Source organism: Lactuca sativa, chromosome 5, assembly GCF_002870075.4.
Source record: "Lactuca sativa cultivar Salinas chromosome 5, Lsat_Salinas_v11, whole genome shotgun sequence".
NCBI classification, from domain to species: Eukaryota; Viridiplantae; Streptophyta; class Magnoliopsida; order Asterales; family Asteraceae; genus Lactuca; species Lactuca sativa.
Genome location: NC_056627.2, coordinates 331,286,409 through 331,305,685, shown reverse-complemented (window position 1 = coordinate 331,305,685; position 19,277 = coordinate 331,286,409). Strand labels below are relative to the sequence as shown.

Here is a 19,277-nt window from a genome sequence, read left to right as displayed (position 1 = left end):
GATTGGGGATATTAAAATTAACTACCTATTCACTTTAAGGAATGTTGTATATGTTCTTGAGTTTGATTTGAATCTGATATTAGTTAGTGCTCTTACAAAATCTCAGCATCTAATTGTTCAATTTACTTGTCACAATGCTTACATCTAGGATGTTCATCACAAGAAGATGGTTGGCAAAGCTGAGAATATTCAAGATTTATATGTCATCAACACAAATGAAAAGCAAGCTTGTAATTCTATTTTAGATTGAAGAATTAATTATGTTTCATTAGATTTGTGGCATAAGAGATTAGGACATCCATCAAATAATTGTCTCGTTCCTATTAAGACTTTATTGGATGTTTCTATTACTCATAGTGATTGTAAAGAACATTGTCGAGTTTGCCCCTTGGCTAAGCAAAAGCAGCTTCCATTTCAGAGATTAGGACATCCATCAAATAATTGTCTCGTTCCTATTAAGACTTTATTGGATGTTTCTATTACTCATAGTGATTGTAAAGAACATTGTCTAGTTTGCCCCTTGGATAAGCAAAAGCAACTTCCATTTCAATCCTTTAAAAATATGTCTGATGAATCATTTTCTCTTATTCATTGTGATATATGGGGCCCTTATCAAGATTCAACCAATAATGGACATAGATATTTTGCTACAATTGTTGATGATCACAGTAGATATACATGGATATATTTATAGAAACATAAATTTGATATCAAGGGCATTAATCCAAAGTTATATACTTTCATTCAAACTCAGTTCAACAAAGCTATAAAATGCTTCAGATCAGATAATGCCAAAGAGTTGGACTTCAAATATTTTTTTGAGGAAAAAGGTATAATACACCAAAAATATTGTGTTCAAAGACCACAACAAAATTCAGTTGTGGAAAGGAAACATCAACATCTGTTGAATGTGGCTAGATCATTGATGTTTCAATCACAAGTTCCTATTTGTTACTGGGTTGATTTTGTCTTAACTGCAGCATATTTGATTAATCGAATTCCTTCAAAAATTCGTCATTTCAGGATACCATATGAGATTTTGTATGGTAAGGCTCCAAGTTATAAACACATAAGAGTTTTTGAATGTTTGGCATATGCATCTACTCTTCCATCTCAAAGAACAAAATTTACTCCCAGAGCAAAAGCTTCTTTATTTTTGGGATATCCTCCTAATATGAAGGCATACAAACTTCTTGATCTTGAAAGCAATCAGATTTTTTGCTCGAGAGATGTTGTTTTCCATAAATCCATATATCCTTTTCAAGACAACATTTTTAATAACACCCCAAGATCCTTTTTCCAATATTGTGTTACTTATTCCTTTTAATGAATCGATTCCTTATTCAATTCCTACTTCAATTGATGATTCAATTCCTATTTTTGTTTCTGATCAAGTTCCAGTTCGTGATCCTATTCCTCATCAATCAAAAACATTAAGGAGATCTACTAGAAATCATCAACCTCCTTCATACTTAAGAAATTATCATTGTAACACAGTTTCTCATTCTGATGTGCCATACTCTCTTGATACTGTTCTGTCATATGACAAAGTATCTCATAATCATAGAATTTTTGATATGGTTGTTTCTTCAACATTTGAGCCCAAAACATATAAAGAAGCATCTAAACACAGAGAATGGTGTGATGCTATGAAAACAGAATTGGATGCAATGGCTTCTAATAATACTTGGACGATTATGCCCCTACCACAAAACAAGAACACAGTTTGTAACGTCCGTAGATCCGGGCTAGTCAATTTAAAGGCAATGAGCATCAAAAATGACTTTTTGATAGAGGATTATTTAGAATGAATAATCTTAACTAAGGTGTAGTATATGTTACAAGGATTCCGTATATATAAAGAACGCCGAAATCCGAATTATAACGAAGAAGTTATGACCTGTCGAAGTTTCGCAACAGAACCGGCACGACGCTAAATGATGTAAAAAGTGAATTTATGTTGGAGCAATATTTAGCCTTAGCGATCTAAACGAAAGTCGTAGTGTTCGTTAAACCGAGAGAGTACATAGAAAGAACGCCCAAATCTGACTTTGTATGAATAAATTATGATTTTCCGAAGTTTAAGCTTAGCGGTAAGCAGCCCGAATACCCGATTTGAGATCGAGCGGTTTTTAGCCAAAACAATATACACGAAAATTGAAGATCTCGTTATTAGTAGTGCAACGATAAAAAGACAGACAAAAACGGACGTCAGATGAAGAAGTTATTAATTTATAACAGAGTTTTCCTGTCCCGACTTACTAAAAATAAATAATAAAAATAAATTCAAAATTAGTCGACTGAGTCTAAACGAAAGTTGTAGAGCGTGGTCTCACCTACGCGTGGATATAAAGAACGTCGAAAACGGAGTTCGTATGAGGAAGATATGAATTTTTGAAGTTTATTAAATAATTCATGTATTAAATTTAAATATAAATTTCGATATTATCCGAAGGGGGGGAGTCAGCGGCCTTATCCGGGTTACGCCCAGCGTAACTAGAGGATTACGCCCAGCGTAATCGAAGGTTCCAGCCCCTATAAAAAGAAGTTGAAGCTGCCGAGTTTCTTTGCTCATTTTCTTTCCTTCTCTCGCGTTTTTACCTCGTTTTGCGTGCAAGAAATACCCCGAAGCCCCGGTATCATTCCCGAGACCCGAATCGAGTCCCGAAGCCCCGAAGATCCCGAGAAGTAAAATTCCCGAGCCAAATCTCTGCCCGCGTGAAGCCCGGTTTTGGAGAAAACATTCCGATTTCGTCGCAAAAGATTATTTTAAGAGACAAGGCGCTGTCCGATCATCGTCTTAACAAGTGAGTGTATAGTTACTTTCTTCTTACACATAAATATTAAGTATTTGCTATGAAATACGTTTTATGTGTGTATATATTGTTGTTTATTTGAGATATTTGTGGAATGGATAAATTATATAGGTTTTAAGAGTTAAACTGTATACGTATTTTGTATCTACGAATATGTAGGGTAGACCATGGGTAGATGAGATTGTTGGTACGAGATAAAAAGGGTAAAGAGATAAACTTGTTATAGATCCAGGAGTATGGATTAGATCAAGAGGTTAGTTTTAGATCCGGGAATATGGATTAGGTAATAAGGTAAATATTAGATCCGGGAGTACGGATTATGTATTTTTGAACTATGTGTTCATTCGATAAGGTATCATGTGTATAGTCCCTTTTACGAACATGATTTTAATACGAGTATTGATTAAAGTATGAAATATATATGTGTGTGTGAGTTATTTGCTATTGCTCAAAGCGTATGTTATATATATAATTGATGATATACAACGTACGAACCAATTGTGGTCCCATATGTGTTAAGATGTGTATATATATGATATTATTACTTAAAACTTTGTGTTAATTATACTCATAGTTAGAGTTTCCTAACGGAGATGGTGTCAAAAATTAATTATAGGCATTGTAGGCTTGCCTAGTGATGGGTTAAGACTTAAATAGGGATGTTTAGTTCCATTAAGTTTGGACATTGGGTAGCCTCTTATTAAGAGTACGTGTGTTGTGAGATTAATGATCGGTGGAGTACGTCCTACGTACAGAAGTACATTTTATGTACGAAGTCCTTTTCAAAGCTCTGTGTCTTGGGTGCTGCTTGTGCCAGGGTACTATTATGTTCTCGGGTACGAGTCTTTCGCATACCAGACTACTATAATGTGTCAGAAGTACAATCATGTATAAAGTCTTTTTGACAATTTTGTGTGTCGGTTATGAGAGCGTACAGGAGTACTCTAGTAGTATTTCCCCATAATTTTATTTTGAGAGAGATTTTGAGTCGGCGTTTCTTTTATGAAGTGATTGACCGAGCTTCATATGTCAGCGTTTTCTTTCACGAAGTAATTAAGGGAACTTCGTAGACTGCCTAATAAAGTGTGTCGGTAATAGACCACTTCTAGGTATGTCTGGTGTTATTTTGCTGGATAGGGTGCGTCTGGGGGTGAAATATCTCATGATATTTAGGCCACTGCTAGGCAAAGTTCGATGTTAGGATAGGTAGAGTCTGGGGGTATAATACCTCATGATAGTCGGACCACGCCTAGGCATTGTTATCTAGATAACTACCCCTAACTAAAAATGTCTTGTGGTTCTTTCTTTTACGAACGAAGGTTCGTGGTGAAACTTATTCCATTCCCCTCATTTGATGTCTTTATTGATCCTCATTTGCTGCCAGGGAATTTCCGAAGCAGCTTCGTCAGTGTGTGGTTCATATCGATTCCTTAGGCTAGATCTCATAAGATCATTGTATAGGGTCAGTATGTGGGGATCGACGGGATGGGATAGAATTTTTTAGGAATATGATATATATGCGTTAATAGTAATAGTGGTTTTGCAGGATCGAGATATACATTATTATCATCATTGTTTGAACTAAGAGCTTTCGTACTCTTTGTTCCATAGGTGATTGGGTTCACCAGGGATATTTGAACTTAGTGTTCACCAGGGATATTTGAACTAAGTGTTCATTAGATATTTGAACTTAATGTTCACGAGGGATATTTGAACTAAGTGTTCACTAGATGTTTCGAACTATATGTTCACCAGGGATATTTGAACTAAGCGTTCACTAGATGTTTCGAAGTAGGTGTTCACCTAGGAGATTTGAACTAAGTGTTCATTAGGTGTTTTTGAACTAGGTGTTCATTAGGTATTATTGAACTGAGTGTGTTCACTGAGTGTTTTTGAACTAGGTGTTCACTAATTATTGTGAACTGCATGTTCACCAGAGGTAATCTAAGAACCTTGGCAGTACTAAATTTTTGTGCCAATCCCTTAGGGCAATTCTTAGGAATGAATGGGAGAAGGGTAATCGGTTCTTAGGGTAAATCTTTAAGAAATAAATGAAGATAATGGGGGTTGGCAATTGGATTGATGGTTTGATAATTGAATATAATAATTATATTATTGTGGGTTGAAAACCCTATATGCTCACCAGGCTCCCAAGCCTGACCCTCTCAGTTTTCTTTGCATTACAGGTTATGGCACGAGTGCATAAGTTGGCTGATATAACGAGAGATTTTGGATTATAGGCCAGTAGTTATGATTAACTGTTGTAAGGTCTATTTTATTATGTTTATGCTTTTGGTCTGTATTGAACATGACATCCCGATATTTTGTTATATAATGAAAATACATTTCTTTAAAGAAATGCTTTGATAAATTCTTATCACGCTTTTTTTGGGAACAAATTCCGTAACCGTTTTCTATAAACGATTACTTTGATTTTTTTTTAAAAATAAAGCATAAACAAATCGGTCTTTTCTAGCCGTGAAATTGGGGATGTCACACAGTTGGTTATAGATGGGTGTATAAAGTCAAACATGGTAGCAATGGGGCTATTAAAAGGTATAAGGCCAGACTAGTAGCCAAAGGATTCAATCAAAAGGAGGGTATTGATTATTTTGAAACTTTTTCCCCAGTTGCAAAATTAGTCACAGTCAAACTTTTATTGGCCATTGCTGCAATAAGGAAATGAAATATGGTGCAATTAGATGTTAACAATGCTTTTCTCAACGGAGATTTACATGAAGAAGTGTTTATGGATATTCCACTTGGGCTTGATATTCAGGGGTAACCTCATAGTTCTAATTCTAAGCTTGTGTGTAAACTCAATAAGTCCATTTATGGTCTTAAGCAAGCTTCAAGGTAGTGGTTTGAAAAATTCTCTACTTTTATGCTGAACATTGGATTTATTCAATCCAAAACAGATTACTCATTATTTCATAAAGGCAAGGGTGATGATTATGTTTGTCTACTTGTATATGTAGATGACATAATTATTACAGGTGCGTCTCAACAAGGAATTGCTTCTCTCAAGTCTCAATTAAGTAAACAATTCAAATTGAAAGACTTAGGAAAACTAGGTTATTTTTTGGGTCTGGAAATTGCACATTCTGAGGAGGGTATTATTGTCTCTCAAAGGAATTATACTTTATAAGTTATAGAGGATGTTGGTTTGTTAGCTGCAAATTAAACCCAAAAGTACCCCTATGGAACCAATATCATTACTTTCTGCAAAACATGGTGATGTTTTTCATGATCCTTCACAGTATAGAAGATTGATTGGCAGATTAATCTATTTAGACATCACAAGACCAGACATCTCTTTTGCAGTTCAACAATTATCTCAATTCATGTCTAATCCACGATTTCATCATTACAATGTTGCTTGTCATTTACTTAGATATCTGAAGAACTCACCAGGCCAAGGTTTTTTTTTTTTTTCAGGAAACTCCACATTACAGCTCTAAGGGTTTTGTGATTCAGACCGAGCAAAATGTCCAGATTCTCATCGTTCAGTTACTGGCTTTTGTATTTTTTTTCTTGGTGATTCATTAGTTTCTTGGAAATCTAAAAAGCAATCAACTGTTTCAAGATCATCAGTAGAGGCAGAATACAGGGCTATGGCTATGACTACTGCTGAATTGGTGTGGATGCAACAACTTTTAAAAGCTTTTGATGTTCATACAAAGGATCAAACTTTACTATTTGGAGACAATGAAGCTGCTCTTCAGATTGCACATAATCCCACTTTTCATGAAAGGACCAAACATATCGAAGTGGATTGTCATTTTGTCCAAGAAAAAGTAGAAGATAAAACCATAAAATTGTTACCAATACGATATGCTTTACAATTAGCAAATACATTCACTAAACCATTGCTAAGTACCAAGTTACAACCTTTTTTAAGCAAGATGGGTCTCAAGAATATATATTCTCCATCTCCATCTTGAGGGGGAATACTAGAGGTTACATTTGTAATTTACATTAGTTACAGGATTTGAATTGTAAATATTATGTTTGTTAGTTAGTTAGGAGCTTAAGGTTGTTAGAAGTTATCTTCACGTTGTATATGAACCTGTACAGATTCATTTTGTTAATCAATTAGGAGAATTCAATCTCAATCTTTCAATTCGTAATAGTTGATGAACCGATTGATATATTGTTTGGATTAATTAAGCTCATCCATATATTCCAAGTGGTGGTATGCTACATGAGGATTCTACCTTTGGAATATAGACAGTCTCTTTTCATAACATCAATTAAATATAATCTTACGAAATAATTTTAAATCATAAAGATACAAAACATGTAGAATTTAGGTTTGTCGAGTAGCAAAACAAGATGAAATTGAGAAGTGACATCGTAAATATAGAAGAGATGGAATTGAGAAGTGACATCGTAAATATAGACGAGCAAGATAATATTTCCGATGAGACAACGGTTAGTTGCATAAACATGTGTTTCACGTGTTATTAATTAACAGAGACTAAGTCTCATTTAATAATGATATATATTAATTTGTTTGAGTTATGTCTCATGCGTGTTGCATAATGTTTAGTCTTCTTTTGTAGTCGGCATTTTTATATTGCAACTTACTGGTTTCTTATGAGCTTAAGGCTATTTTAGTATGTTAATTTATTATTGCTGTATGCTCTATATTATTTGTTTAGATTGATCATATATAGACAAATTAATGAATAATTTGTTTTAACTGGAAATCCAAGACAGTCTCTCACAACTCAAATTATTGGGAAAACGAGAATACTGATACATAAATAATATCACATTACTTCAAAGAGATTCTTGTATATAATTACACACCGCCGGGCATGTTTCTCTCCTTATTCACAATCTACGTAAACATACGTAGTAATTTATTCTTTCATTCAAATTCAAATTAAGAAACACACATACATGCATTCAGAGACTAAAAAGAAAACCTCCCTCCATTAATTTCCTTCTTTTATTAATTAATGTCGAAGTAGAAGTAGAAGTTGCAGAACTACTTAATTAGTGCTGCCATGGGCATCCAAATCCTTGACCAGATCACAAAGGTAGTCCATCATAGAAGTTGGATATGGTACACTCACATTAGGCTTCTCAAACTCAAAGGTCCAAGTAGCCACCTGTCCATCACCCTTTTGTTCAACATGCAATATGATTGTAAAGCTCTTGTAAAGCTCCTCCACTAAATCTCCTCCGATTACCTTAAATACAGCCATGTGGTTTTCCTCATTCACTGCTTCAATTATCTGTTTACAAATTTTTCTTTTTCCCTCTTAATATTTTTCAAGCAGAGATCAATGCAAAATAAATTATCGTTAGTCAGTATGTCATATATAGTTTTGATTTGAATTAATGATTCATGTACTATCAATTTCAATGAAATAACCAGAACTTGGATTTGGTGTATGAAATACCATGAGTGTAGTGCCAAGAGATGATAGATCCAACGGCTCCCCTTTCACCATCATGCAGTTCACAGTCATGAACCTTAATAGGGGCTATCGCAACTATCTCATGGGGATTGTGCCTGAAGAGATCGTGGAATACATCTCCCTTCTTACTGATCTCTACATAACCAATTAACTTTCCAGATAGAGCCATCGATCTCTTATGTATTTAATGCCACAACCCTTCAATTCAACCACCTATATAGAAGAGATAGTTGAGGAGTTTTTATGTAAAATATGGCCGATCACACATGGCCTTATATACAAAATTTTGGCTATTATTTTTTGCAAGTTCTTATCTCGCATTTAATACGGAAAACAGACATTTCATTAAATACTCACGTCCGTCCCTGTTGGTTGATAATCAATTGCGTAAATCAAATTATTCAAAGCAACTATGTACATAGTGTAGCAATGATTGAATTTCTCTCTTTCTCAATATGATATCCTCCTACTTTTTTGGGTTCTTTTACAAGTTGTTTCCAAAAATGAAGCTGCATATTCTGATTTATTAATGTCAAAAGTTCGTTGGCACCATGTTTCTCATAAATCGGCATCTCTGGTCCAACCTTCTCGAATCGACATCCTCCAGCTGTCTCCAAAATTTCAGGCAATTCATTATTCGTCCGAATCTTCAAGACTAATCCACAATCATTATTATCTACGTATTTAATACATTGTCCAGCAGGTATTATCGACCCACTCTTTGAAAGTAAACCACGATCAGCATTATTTATACACGACAGTCACACCACACCATAATCAATTTCACTATTATATATATATATATATATATATATATAGTAAAACTCAAAACTATTAATAAGTTATTTTAAATAAATTATTAATTTAAGAGATATTTTTTATTAATTATGTGAAATTATAATCATTGATTCAAATAAATATATAAAATTAATTTTTAATATATATTAGATATTTTTTATTTGTGAATTAATGAAAACAATAATTTAAAATTTAAAATTTAATATAGAATCACATTAATGAGGAGATCTAATAAATTTAAAATGGAAAACTAATAGATTAACAAGTGGCAACACATTAATTAAAATGTCTAATATGTTGACACATGGCAAAAAAACTACTCTTTTATTAGTATAGAGATATATATATACACGATCAAACACATAGACACAACCACAATACTTGAAAATTTTGAACTCTTGTGAGGGTAGTAGAGGTGAGAAGAGATATAAAAGTGAATCAAACATCAAAAAGTAATATAATTGATAAGAGAAAACATAAACAAATCAAATATATCACCAGCTACAGATGAAAGTCAAGGTTAAATAGCTTCCTATGTGTCGATAGTGAACACTCAAGAACTTTAGGTTAAAATCGATGGGTATAGAATGGCACATTCTGTTCAAACAAAATTAGGAAGCAAATGGAATTGTTTTATTTAGTAAAAGATAGTTCAAGAGTACCTTTGCTGTTCTGATTCCCATTGATCTAGATGTAAAATAGAAAAACAAACAAACAAACAAAACAAAGAGTTTCAGCTTAGAGGAAGAACACAAATAAAAAGTTTTAAATATGGAACAAAGTTCCAACTCGGTTCAGGAGTTCAAAATATAAGGGTTTACCTGATATTGGATTATGAATTTCTCGCATATGAAAATGAGAGAAAAAGAAGGTATAAGGTGGCAACTTGAATAGAAAGTGGTGATGCCGAAGGAGATGGTGGTTAATGGAATTTGGTGATTTTCTTGAAGAGATAGAGATGGGGGCAGAGAAACATAAGGTACAAAGAGTGGTAGAGATAGTGATGAAGGTGAGGTTTCGTGTAATTGTTGTTTTGAAATCTAACAAACATGGAACTCTCAACCTGCACTATAAGGGCTTCCTCCAAAGTAACGGTCACTACTTCGCCTACCCTTCCATTCTTCTCCTTACTCTTCATCCACCAAATTACTTTGCCTACCCTTACATTCTTTTCCTTACTCTCCATCCACCAAATTACTTCACCCACCCTTCCATTCTTCTCCTTAATCTCAATCTATGTGGCTTAAAAGTTTTTTGATGAGAAAGAAGAAGATAAATCTAATTTCTCCATACTAGATAATTGGAGGAGGAGAGCTTAATAGTAAGCATATGAAGAAGAGTATTCATAAGGAGATCATGTTCAGTTGCCATGTAGATCGAGAACATGGACAGAAAAACCAGTGGAAAAAAAAGAGGCATGGTTAGGATTTTTGTTTTAGAAGAAGGATCTTTTATTTGGCTGATACGATATAAGACGTATGACCCCAATTCTTTTCATATATTTTACAAAAGATTACAGGAATATATATACAAATAATGAGAAGATAAAAAAAAAAAAAAAAAAAGAATACAACAGGATAATAAAGAATAGAATCAATATAAAAATAAGGGATATTATCCATTATCGTTGATAGAATCTACGATCTAGGAAAGAGATTTTATTGTCGGACGCCTACATACCGAACCACCACTGATCACCTCCCCCCGCATAACCGCCACTGAAATCCGCCGCTATCGATTCTACTCTACCCCTTTTGATTTTGATCTTCATTTTCTATTTGGATCTATTTTTAGGTTAGGATTTTTTTTATTCAAATCAAGTGATATAGAATGGTGGTGAATGGTTTCTTCAAGATCTGTGTTTCTTGATTCTAGGTTTTGATGACCACACATAGAAAATAAATCCAGAAAAATAGAAGGATTAGCTTATGTGACAAACCACACAAACCAATCCTATAATTTGTTAAAATAAATTACCTAAATATACCTAAAGCTGCATAGTTGACTTACCACACAAGACAATAATGAATTATTTGTTTTGGAAATCTAAAGACAGTTTCAAACAACACAAATCATTTGGAAACAAGAATAATTATACATATATACATCATATATTACATTACTGATTCATGTTTACGCCAGTAGCACCATCCATTTCTTACTCCTTACTCACAAGCGACGTGGTTTATTATTTCAATCGGAGAAAAACACATTCATATCGACTGACACCAAACTTCCTTCCGTTTTCTTCTTTAAGTCGAAGTTACATCACTACTTAGTGTTGTTATAGGTATCCAAGTCCTTGACCAGATCACAAAGGTAGTCCATCAGGGAAGTTGGATATGGTACACTTGTGTCAGGCTTCTCAAACTCAAACGTCCAAGTGGCCACCTCTTTATCACCTTTTTTGTCAACATTTAGTGTGATTGTAAAGGTCTTGTATAACTCATCCACTAGATCTCCTCCGATTACCTTGAACACAATTATGTGGTTTTCATCATTGGCTGCTTCGATTATCTGTTTTGAAATTTTCTTCTTTCCCTCTTTTATCATGCAAAGATGCCAAGTAATATGTCAGTCAATATTACTACTACAAGAAAAAAAAAGTCATGTGCGGTTTCAGACGGAAATCCATAACTAACAATTTTGCGGTTTTACCAATGATTGGAAAGAAAAGTACCGACGAATTACCAGCGGACTGTTTTATCGATCGACGGATAAGTATTTTGACCACGTTTAACTTATTTATTGAAGGAAAGTGGTTGAACAAGTTTAAAATTTTTATTCCTATGGATTTCCGTCTTTGATCCATCGCCAAAGTTAGGGTTTCTGTTTCTGTCACTAGTCTGTCGACCACTACTTGAGTACTAGGTATTCATTCCGTGATTATCGACGATCTATTTTGTCGATAAAAAATTAGGGTCCCTTCTAGTAGTGATATATATATTATAGTTTTGAACTAGACAACTAGTTATAATTTTCTATCCAATTTTCAAACCATAAAGACACCAGATTCTACAAAAATTCATTAAACATGTACAAATGGATAAAGAACATAATTAGGGTTTGCCCTGTTACATACCATGAGTGTAGTGCCAAGAGATGACAGATCCAACGATCCCCCTATCACAGATCACAACCATGAACCTTATCAGGGGATATCACAGCTATCTCATTCGGGTTGTACCTAATGAGGTTGCAGATATCCCCCTTCTTACTGACCTCAACATGACCAATTAACTTTCCACATAGAGCCATCTCTCAAATTAATGACACAACCCTAAGCCACTTGTTTACAAGAGAGAGTTGAAGAGTTTGTGGAAAATGTTACCAACAACGTTGGCTTTAAGGAGGTGTTTGGATTAGATTTTTAGCTTATTGCTTATAGCTTATTTGTGGTGGGAATAAGCAATAAGCAATAAGCATGGGGAGGGATGCTTATTAAAATTAGCTTATTTAGCCTAATAAGCTGAATTTTATCCAAACACTCAAATTAGCTTATTGTGGGAATAAGCAATAAGCACCTCTTTTTTTCCTATCCAAACACCCCCTAAATACAAATTTTTGGTTACTTTACATAGCATTAATAGTTTGATAAACTTACTTAATATTTTTAAGACAACACTTTGTAAACGTGTAACACAAAAACGTAACCACTTTTTCTTGTTTTTAAGGTTGTAATTTGCATAGTAATTTATTATCTATAACCTTAAATAAATTCTTGACATAAAGGAATATGCTCTAGACCTTTATCGGATTTAATGGTTAAATTGCAAGAAGATTAACTTTTTTGTCAATATAACCGAAACATAGAGATTTTTTTGTAAATTTCCTTTTTTTTTTCTTGGTATAATGACTTGAAAGGGTAACGAACTTTCGACTTTTGTCATTATCCCTTTCAAGTCATTATCCCTTTTTTCTTTTACCACAACTATAAAAGATAGAATTTTTCTTTCATCACATAAATTTTAAACTCTCATGATTTTTTAATTTTCTTTCTAATAATTATTAAACCATTGTCATTTTAAAATCACACATTTTAATAATTTGTATAAAAGGCTTAACTTTTTAGTTTAAAAATAACATTAAATGGTTAAACTAAATTGAAATGATAGTATACTATAAAAAAGACATTTTTTCTTTTACCAGATGCATTTGAAACTCTCATTATTTTTCAATTTCTTTCTAAATATAAATCAGTTTAATCAAACATGTGTATCAATATTTTTCAGTTGATAAACCGATTGATATATTGTTTGGATTAATTAAGCTCATCCATATATATTCCTGGTGGTGGTATGCTACATGAGGATTCTACCTTTGGAATATAGACGGGGTTTTTCATAACATCAATTAAATATAATCTTACGAAATAATTTTAAATCATAAAGATACAAAACATGTAGAATTTATGTTTGTCAAGCAGCAAAACAAGATGGAATTGAGAAGTGATATCGTAAATATAGACGAGGAAGATAATATTTCCGATGAGACACCGATTAGTTGCATAAACATGTGTTTTACGTGTTATTAACATAGACTTGGTCTAATTAAATAACGATATATATTAATTTATTTTAGTTATGTGCCATATTGCATAATGTTTACTATTTTTTTTAGTGCCTAGTTAAATAATGATATATATTAATTTGTTTGAGTAATGTCTCATGCATGTTGCATAATGTTTAGTTTTTGTAGTCCTGCATTTTTATATTGCAACTTTCTGGTTTCTTATGAGCTTAAGGCTATTTTAGTATGTTAATTTATTATTGCTGTTTTCTCTATATTATTTGTCTAGATTGATCATATATAGACAAATTATGAATAATTTGTTTTAACTGGAAATCCAAAGACAGTTTCTCACAACACAAATGATTGGGAAACGGAATACTGATACATAAATACATCACAATATCACATTACTTCAAAGAGATTCTTGTATATAATACTCCACCGTCGGGCATGTTTCTCTCCTTATTCACCATCTACTTAAACATACGTATATAATTTATTCTTTCATTCAAATTCAAATTAAGAAACACACGTACATGCATTCAGAGACTAAAAAGAAAACCTCCCTCCATTAATTTCCTTCTTTTATTAATTAATGTCGAAGTAGAAGTAGAAGTTGCAGAACTACTTAATTAGTGCTGCCATGGGCATCCAAATCCTTGACCAGATCACAAAGGTAGTCCATCATAGAAGTTGGATATGGTACACTCACATTAGGCTTCTCAAACTCAAAGGTCCAAGTAGCCACCTGTCCATCACCCTTTTGTTCAACATGCAATATGATTGTAAAGCTCTTGTAAAGCTCCTCCACTAAATCTCCTCCGATTACCTTAAACACAGCCATGTGGTTTTCCTCATTCACTGCTTCAATTATCTGTTTACAAATTTTTCTTTTTCCCTCTTAATATTTTTCAAGCACAGATCAATGCAAAATAAATTATCGTTAGTCAGTATGTCATATATAGTTTTGATTTGAATTAATGATTCATGTACTATCAATTTCAATGAAATAACCAGAACTTGGATTTGGTGTATGAAATACCATGAGTGTAGTGCCAAGAGATGATAGATCCAACGGCTCCCCTTTCACCATCATGCAGTTCACAGTCATGAACCTTATTAGGGGCTATCGCAACTATCTCATGGGGGATGTGCCTGAAGAGATCGTGGAATACATCTCCCTTCTTACTGATCTCTACATAACCAATTAACTTTCCAGATAGAGCCATCGATCTCCTATGTATTTAATGCCACAACCCTTCAATTCAACCACCTATATAGAAGAGATAGTTGAGGAGTTTTTATGTAAAATATGGCCGATCACACTTGGCCTTATATACAAAATTTTGGCCACCGGGTCCTGGCTCACATGTAGAATTTTAGTATATTTTGCAACTTCTAATTATTTAGAATTTAATACGGAAAAGAAACATCTCATTAAATACTCACGTCCCTGTTGATTGATAATCAATTGCGTAAATGATACTACCTCCCTCTCAATATTATTGTCTACGGACAAAAAACACACGGATTAACAAAAACATTAATTATTATTAACTTTATATAATAAAATGACAGTTTTGTCCTTACTTTGCATTTAATATTTCATTAAATGTTTAGTTGGTTAAGTAATACTAAGGGTTATTTTGGTAAAAATGTTATTTATTTTTAGAAATTGACTATTATTTTGGGACAAACTAAAAAGGAAAGATGGACTATAATTTTGGGACGGAGGGAGTAAATCAAATTATTCAATGTGAAGTAATTAATGTCGATCATGATTGAAGCAGTTGCACCACGTGGTGCAACCCTTGTACTCTACGTCGATTTTGGTTGCCAAAAAATGTGAAACTATTTGAACTGATGTTTCATATTCGTACCCACCGGTGCTCCGAGGTAGTTAAGTGGGACCACAGCCGGTTCACTACCTAGTGGGGCCGCCCATCTAACAACTTCTTGCCAATTTGCCCCAATACCGAACACCCATGACTTCCAAAAGTTTACTTTGAGGCCGGATGAGACATGGAAGCACCTGAGAATTCTAGAAAGATTCTTTATATTATCCTTACACCATTCTCCTAAGAATAAGGCATTATTCGCATAGAATAAATGGGAAATTAGAGTATCACAATTGGGTATCTTTATGAGTTTAAATAAACCTTTTGCACAAGCCTCTTTCATAGCCACATTCAATCCTTCCATTGCAATTATGAACAGGAAAGGAGAGAGTGGATCTCCTTATTGAACCCCCTTTTCCATAGCAAATTCTTTGGTGGGCGACCCGTTAATTTGAACGGAGGCCCTAGCTGATGTGAGGCATCCCATAATCCACCTCCTCCACTTGTCACCATATCCCATTTGTATTATGATGGACTCAAGATAACCCCAGTTGATTGAGTTAAAGGCCTTATCAAAATCGACCTTAAAGAGTAGTATTTGGTTTTTTGTCTTCTTTGCCCAAGAGCATAACTCGTTGACAATCAACGGCCCATCCAGTATATTCCTTCCATCCACAAACGCAGTTTGTACCTGGTCAATATTAAGTTCGATCACCAATTTTAAGCGGTTCGCGAGTGCTTTTTCAATTACTTTGTACATACACCCTATAAGACTGATGGGGCGAAAGTCCCCGAGAATGAGTAGGTCTTTTAATTTCAGGACCAATGTGATAAATGATAAGTTACACCCAGGGCTAAATCTCCCATGTTGCTCAAAATGTTTAGCAAATGCAAAGATATCCAAATGTAGTAGATTCCAATACTTTTTAATAAACTTGAAATTAAAACCTTCCGGTCCAGGTGCTTTCTCGCTTCCACATGCTCATACCGCTTTTTTTATTTCATCGAGTGAGAATGGTGCTTCCAGTTCATTACTGGCATTGAGGTCAAGAGTCCGAAATTTGGAGCTGATGAGCTTCGATCTAACAAGCCATTTTTCCCTGAACTTGTTATGGTAAAATTTAAAAGTCTCTTGTTTGATGGTTTGAGCATCTGTGACCCACTCACCATTTATGACGAGCCCATATATTTGTTGTGTTCCAGCCTCCAAAGCCTTCAAAGCTACAATAGCCACCTTTGTTGACAAAATGAGACCTAGGGTGGCAAAGTCTTCCAACCCTATGATGAACACAGTTAATGAAGACAACTACAATGGTGGCTGCCAAGACTATAAATAGAGACTTCATTCTTCAGTTGTAAGCATCCCAAAACACAAAGAAATAGATAGTATAACATTTAGAGTGAGAGTGTTAGTGAGAGGGTTGGTTTTTTGTAATAGTTGAGTGTAAGAGTTGCTCCTCTTATTGTAATTCCATTTTAGCGTTTAATAGAAGAGTTTTCCAACCCCAACAACTGGTATCAGAGCCCCGTTTGGTGTCCAGGGATTTTTTCATGAATTTCTCTTTTTTACGTCAATTTTTTTGCCTCAAAATCGATTTCTGGGTACACCATTAGAAAGGTCTTGTTTCAAGGATTTCGAAAATATATTTTTCGTGATTTTTTTACCACGGGAAGACCTCCAAAACGCCGGTCAAAGATTGGTCAAACTCGCCGGAAAACTCGTCGAAAAATCCAGGTGGCCGGAGAAGAAGGAGTGACGTCATCATTGACCAGAAGTTCAGAAAAGTTGCATTTTAGCCCCTGAAGTTTTAGAAAATTGCAGAAATGTCCCACTGTTTCTGAAAAACTGCAGCTCGTCCCTGTTGTTCTGAAAATAACTGTTTTGGTCCCTGGAGTTCTGAAAAGTTTCAGAAAAGTCCCTGGTTAGCAGAAATATTTTAGATTGGCCCCTGTAAGTTCCGAAAATTACAGTTTAGCCCCTATAGTTCCGAAAAGTTACAAATTAGCACATAACTTTTCAAGAAAGTATATTTTGACCCCGAAAAACTCTACCTTACCATTTTTGACGCTTCTGAATCCAACCGAGAGCTCGGTTTTATCTAATTTTCCTCGAAATATTTGTAAAATAAATTTGCAATTATGTTTAATGGAATCTACAAGTACGATTACGATGGTTCGACTTACGCCCACAAATTACAACATGTGGAAGCCAAGGATGGAAGATTTGCTTAATCTGAAAGATTTAGCAGAGCCTATAGAAAAGCAAGGCATCAAAACCGACACGAAGACAGACGAAGTTTGGACGAGAATAAATAGGAAAACGGTGGCACAAATTCGACAGTGGATCGACCACAGTGTTTTTCACCATGTCTCTCAAGAGACAGATGCGTACAAACTTTGGGAGAAGCTCGAGAATATGTATTAGGCAAAGACGGCACGCAACAAGATCTTGCTGATGAGGCGCCTTGTAAACCACAAGTTACGAAGTGGTATGTCCATAACCGAGCATACGAGTCAGTTCCAGGATCTCGTAAATCAGCTCAGTGCTGCTGATTGGGTTCTCAAAGACAAGGAACAAGCCATATTGCTCTTGAGTTCTCTACCAGATAATTGGAAGACGCTTGTTGTGACTCTCAGCAATTTTGCCCCCGGTGGTAAAGTGACAATGGAGATGGTCACAGACGCCCTAATGAACAAGGAAGCAAGAAGGAAAGAAGTTGGTACAGACCAGTCTTTTGCCCTTGTGTCTAGGGGTGCAAACGAGCCGAGCCGAGCCCGAGCTGAGCCAGGCTCGGCTCAGGCTTGTTTAAGTTGTATAAGGCTTGAGCTCGAGCTCGACTCGATTCGAGCTTCCTTGTACTAAGCTTGGCTCGAGCTCGTAAAGAATTATACAAGCTCGGCTCGGGCTCGGGCTCGACTCGTTTTTTATCTGACCTGTCTAAATAAGCTTAAGCTCGGCTCGAGCTCATTTAGAAGCTCGTTTACTAATACCTTAAATCCATAATTCCCCCTAATATGTTTTTATTTTAATATATATACATAATATTAAATTATATTATATAAAGGCTCGTTTAGGCTCGCGAGCCTAATCAAGCTTAATGACATAGGCTTGAGCTCGAGCTCGTTTAATAAACGAGTTTAATATTAAGCTCGAGCTCGGCTCGGGCTCGTTTAAAATCGATTTCAAGTCGAGCTTTTAACGATCCGATCTCAAGTAGCTCGCGAGTAGCTTGGCTCATTTGCACCCCTACTTGTGTTAGAAAACAAAGAAAGAGGTGGGGGCAGAACTGGAGGCCGAGGCCGAGGTCGAGGTAGAGGTAGAGGCAGACATAGTCAAAGTAGAGGAAGATCTCAAGATCGTGGGAAATCACGAGATCGAGGGAAATCGTGAGAGCGATGTAAATCTTCAAATACATGGTTCGAAGGCTATTGCAATCATTGTAATTATTATGGCCACAAAAGAAGTGATTGTTGAAGGTTCTTATGAGAGCAGCCCGAGTCAAGTCAGAATCCAAGCAGGGAGAATGGTGAAACCATGGTCACCATAACACAAGACGTTGCCCTTGTTACATACGAGGACGAAGCATGCCTACATGTTGGAACTCATGATGATGAGTGGGTGATTGATAGCGCCGCATCATATCATTCGACTCCAAACCAGGATTTATTCACTACTTATAAACCCGGAGACCATGGTACGTGAAGATGGGAAACACCAGTTTTTCAAGCATTGTTGGTATTAGTGATGTGCATTTAAAGACCAATGTTGGATGTACATTGGTGTTGAAAGATGTTCGACATGTCCCAGAGCTAAGAATGAATCTTATCTCAGTTGGAGCTCTTGATGTCCAAGGATATGATAATCAATTCAAAAATGGCAC

The 19,277-nt window shown here is 35.0% G+C and overlaps 2 protein-coding genes and 1 pseudogene across 2 annotated transcripts; all 3 read right to left on the bottom strand.

Moving 5' to 3' along the window:
- Window positions 1-7,541: 7,541 nt before the first annotated feature.
- LOC111887587 (kirola) lies at window positions 7,542-8,499 on the bottom strand. The gene is made up of 2 exons (XM_023883760.3): window positions 8,231-8,499; window positions 7,542-8,088 (listed from the first exon to the last, which is right to left on the bottom strand). The coding sequence occupies exons 1-2, from the start codon at window positions 8,415-8,417 to the stop codon at window positions 7,817-7,819; spliced, it is 459 nt and encodes a 152-aa protein (XP_023739528.1). The 5' UTR covers window positions 8,418-8,499; the 3' UTR covers window positions 7,542-7,816.
- A 2,630-nt stretch (window positions 8,500-11,129) lies between these two features.
- On the bottom strand, window positions 11,130-12,344 carry LOC111887606 (kirola-like; annotated as a pseudogene).
- A 1,536-nt stretch (window positions 12,345-13,880) lies between these two features.
- LOC111887609 (kirola) lies at window positions 13,881-14,847 on the bottom strand. The gene is made up of 2 exons (XM_023883776.3): window positions 14,601-14,847; window positions 13,881-14,458 (listed from the first exon to the last, which is right to left on the bottom strand). The coding sequence occupies exons 1-2, from the start codon at window positions 14,785-14,787 to the stop codon at window positions 14,187-14,189; spliced, it is 459 nt and encodes a 152-aa protein (XP_023739544.1). The 5' UTR covers window positions 14,788-14,847; the 3' UTR covers window positions 13,881-14,186.
- Window positions 14,848-19,277: the final 4,430 nt, after the last annotated feature.

Bases quoted from the DNA above. Each gene is read 5' to 3' on its own strand.
- LOC111887609 (XM_023883776.3), bottom strand. From the start codon at position 14,787: ATGGCTCTATCTGGAAAGTTAATTGGTTATGTAGAGATCAGTAAGAAG. The intron at 14,459-14,600 runs GTATTTCATACA...AAAAATATTAAG, and splicing joins CTCTTGGCACTACACTCATG to AGGGAAAAAGAAAAATTTGT.
- LOC111887587 (XM_023883760.3), bottom strand. From the start codon at position 8,417: ATGGCTCTATCTGGAAAGTTAATTGGTTATGTAGAGATCAGTAAGAAG. The intron at 8,089-8,230 runs GTATTTCATACA...AAAAATATTAAG, and splicing joins CTCTTGGCACTACACTCATG to AGGGAAAAAGAAAAATTTGT.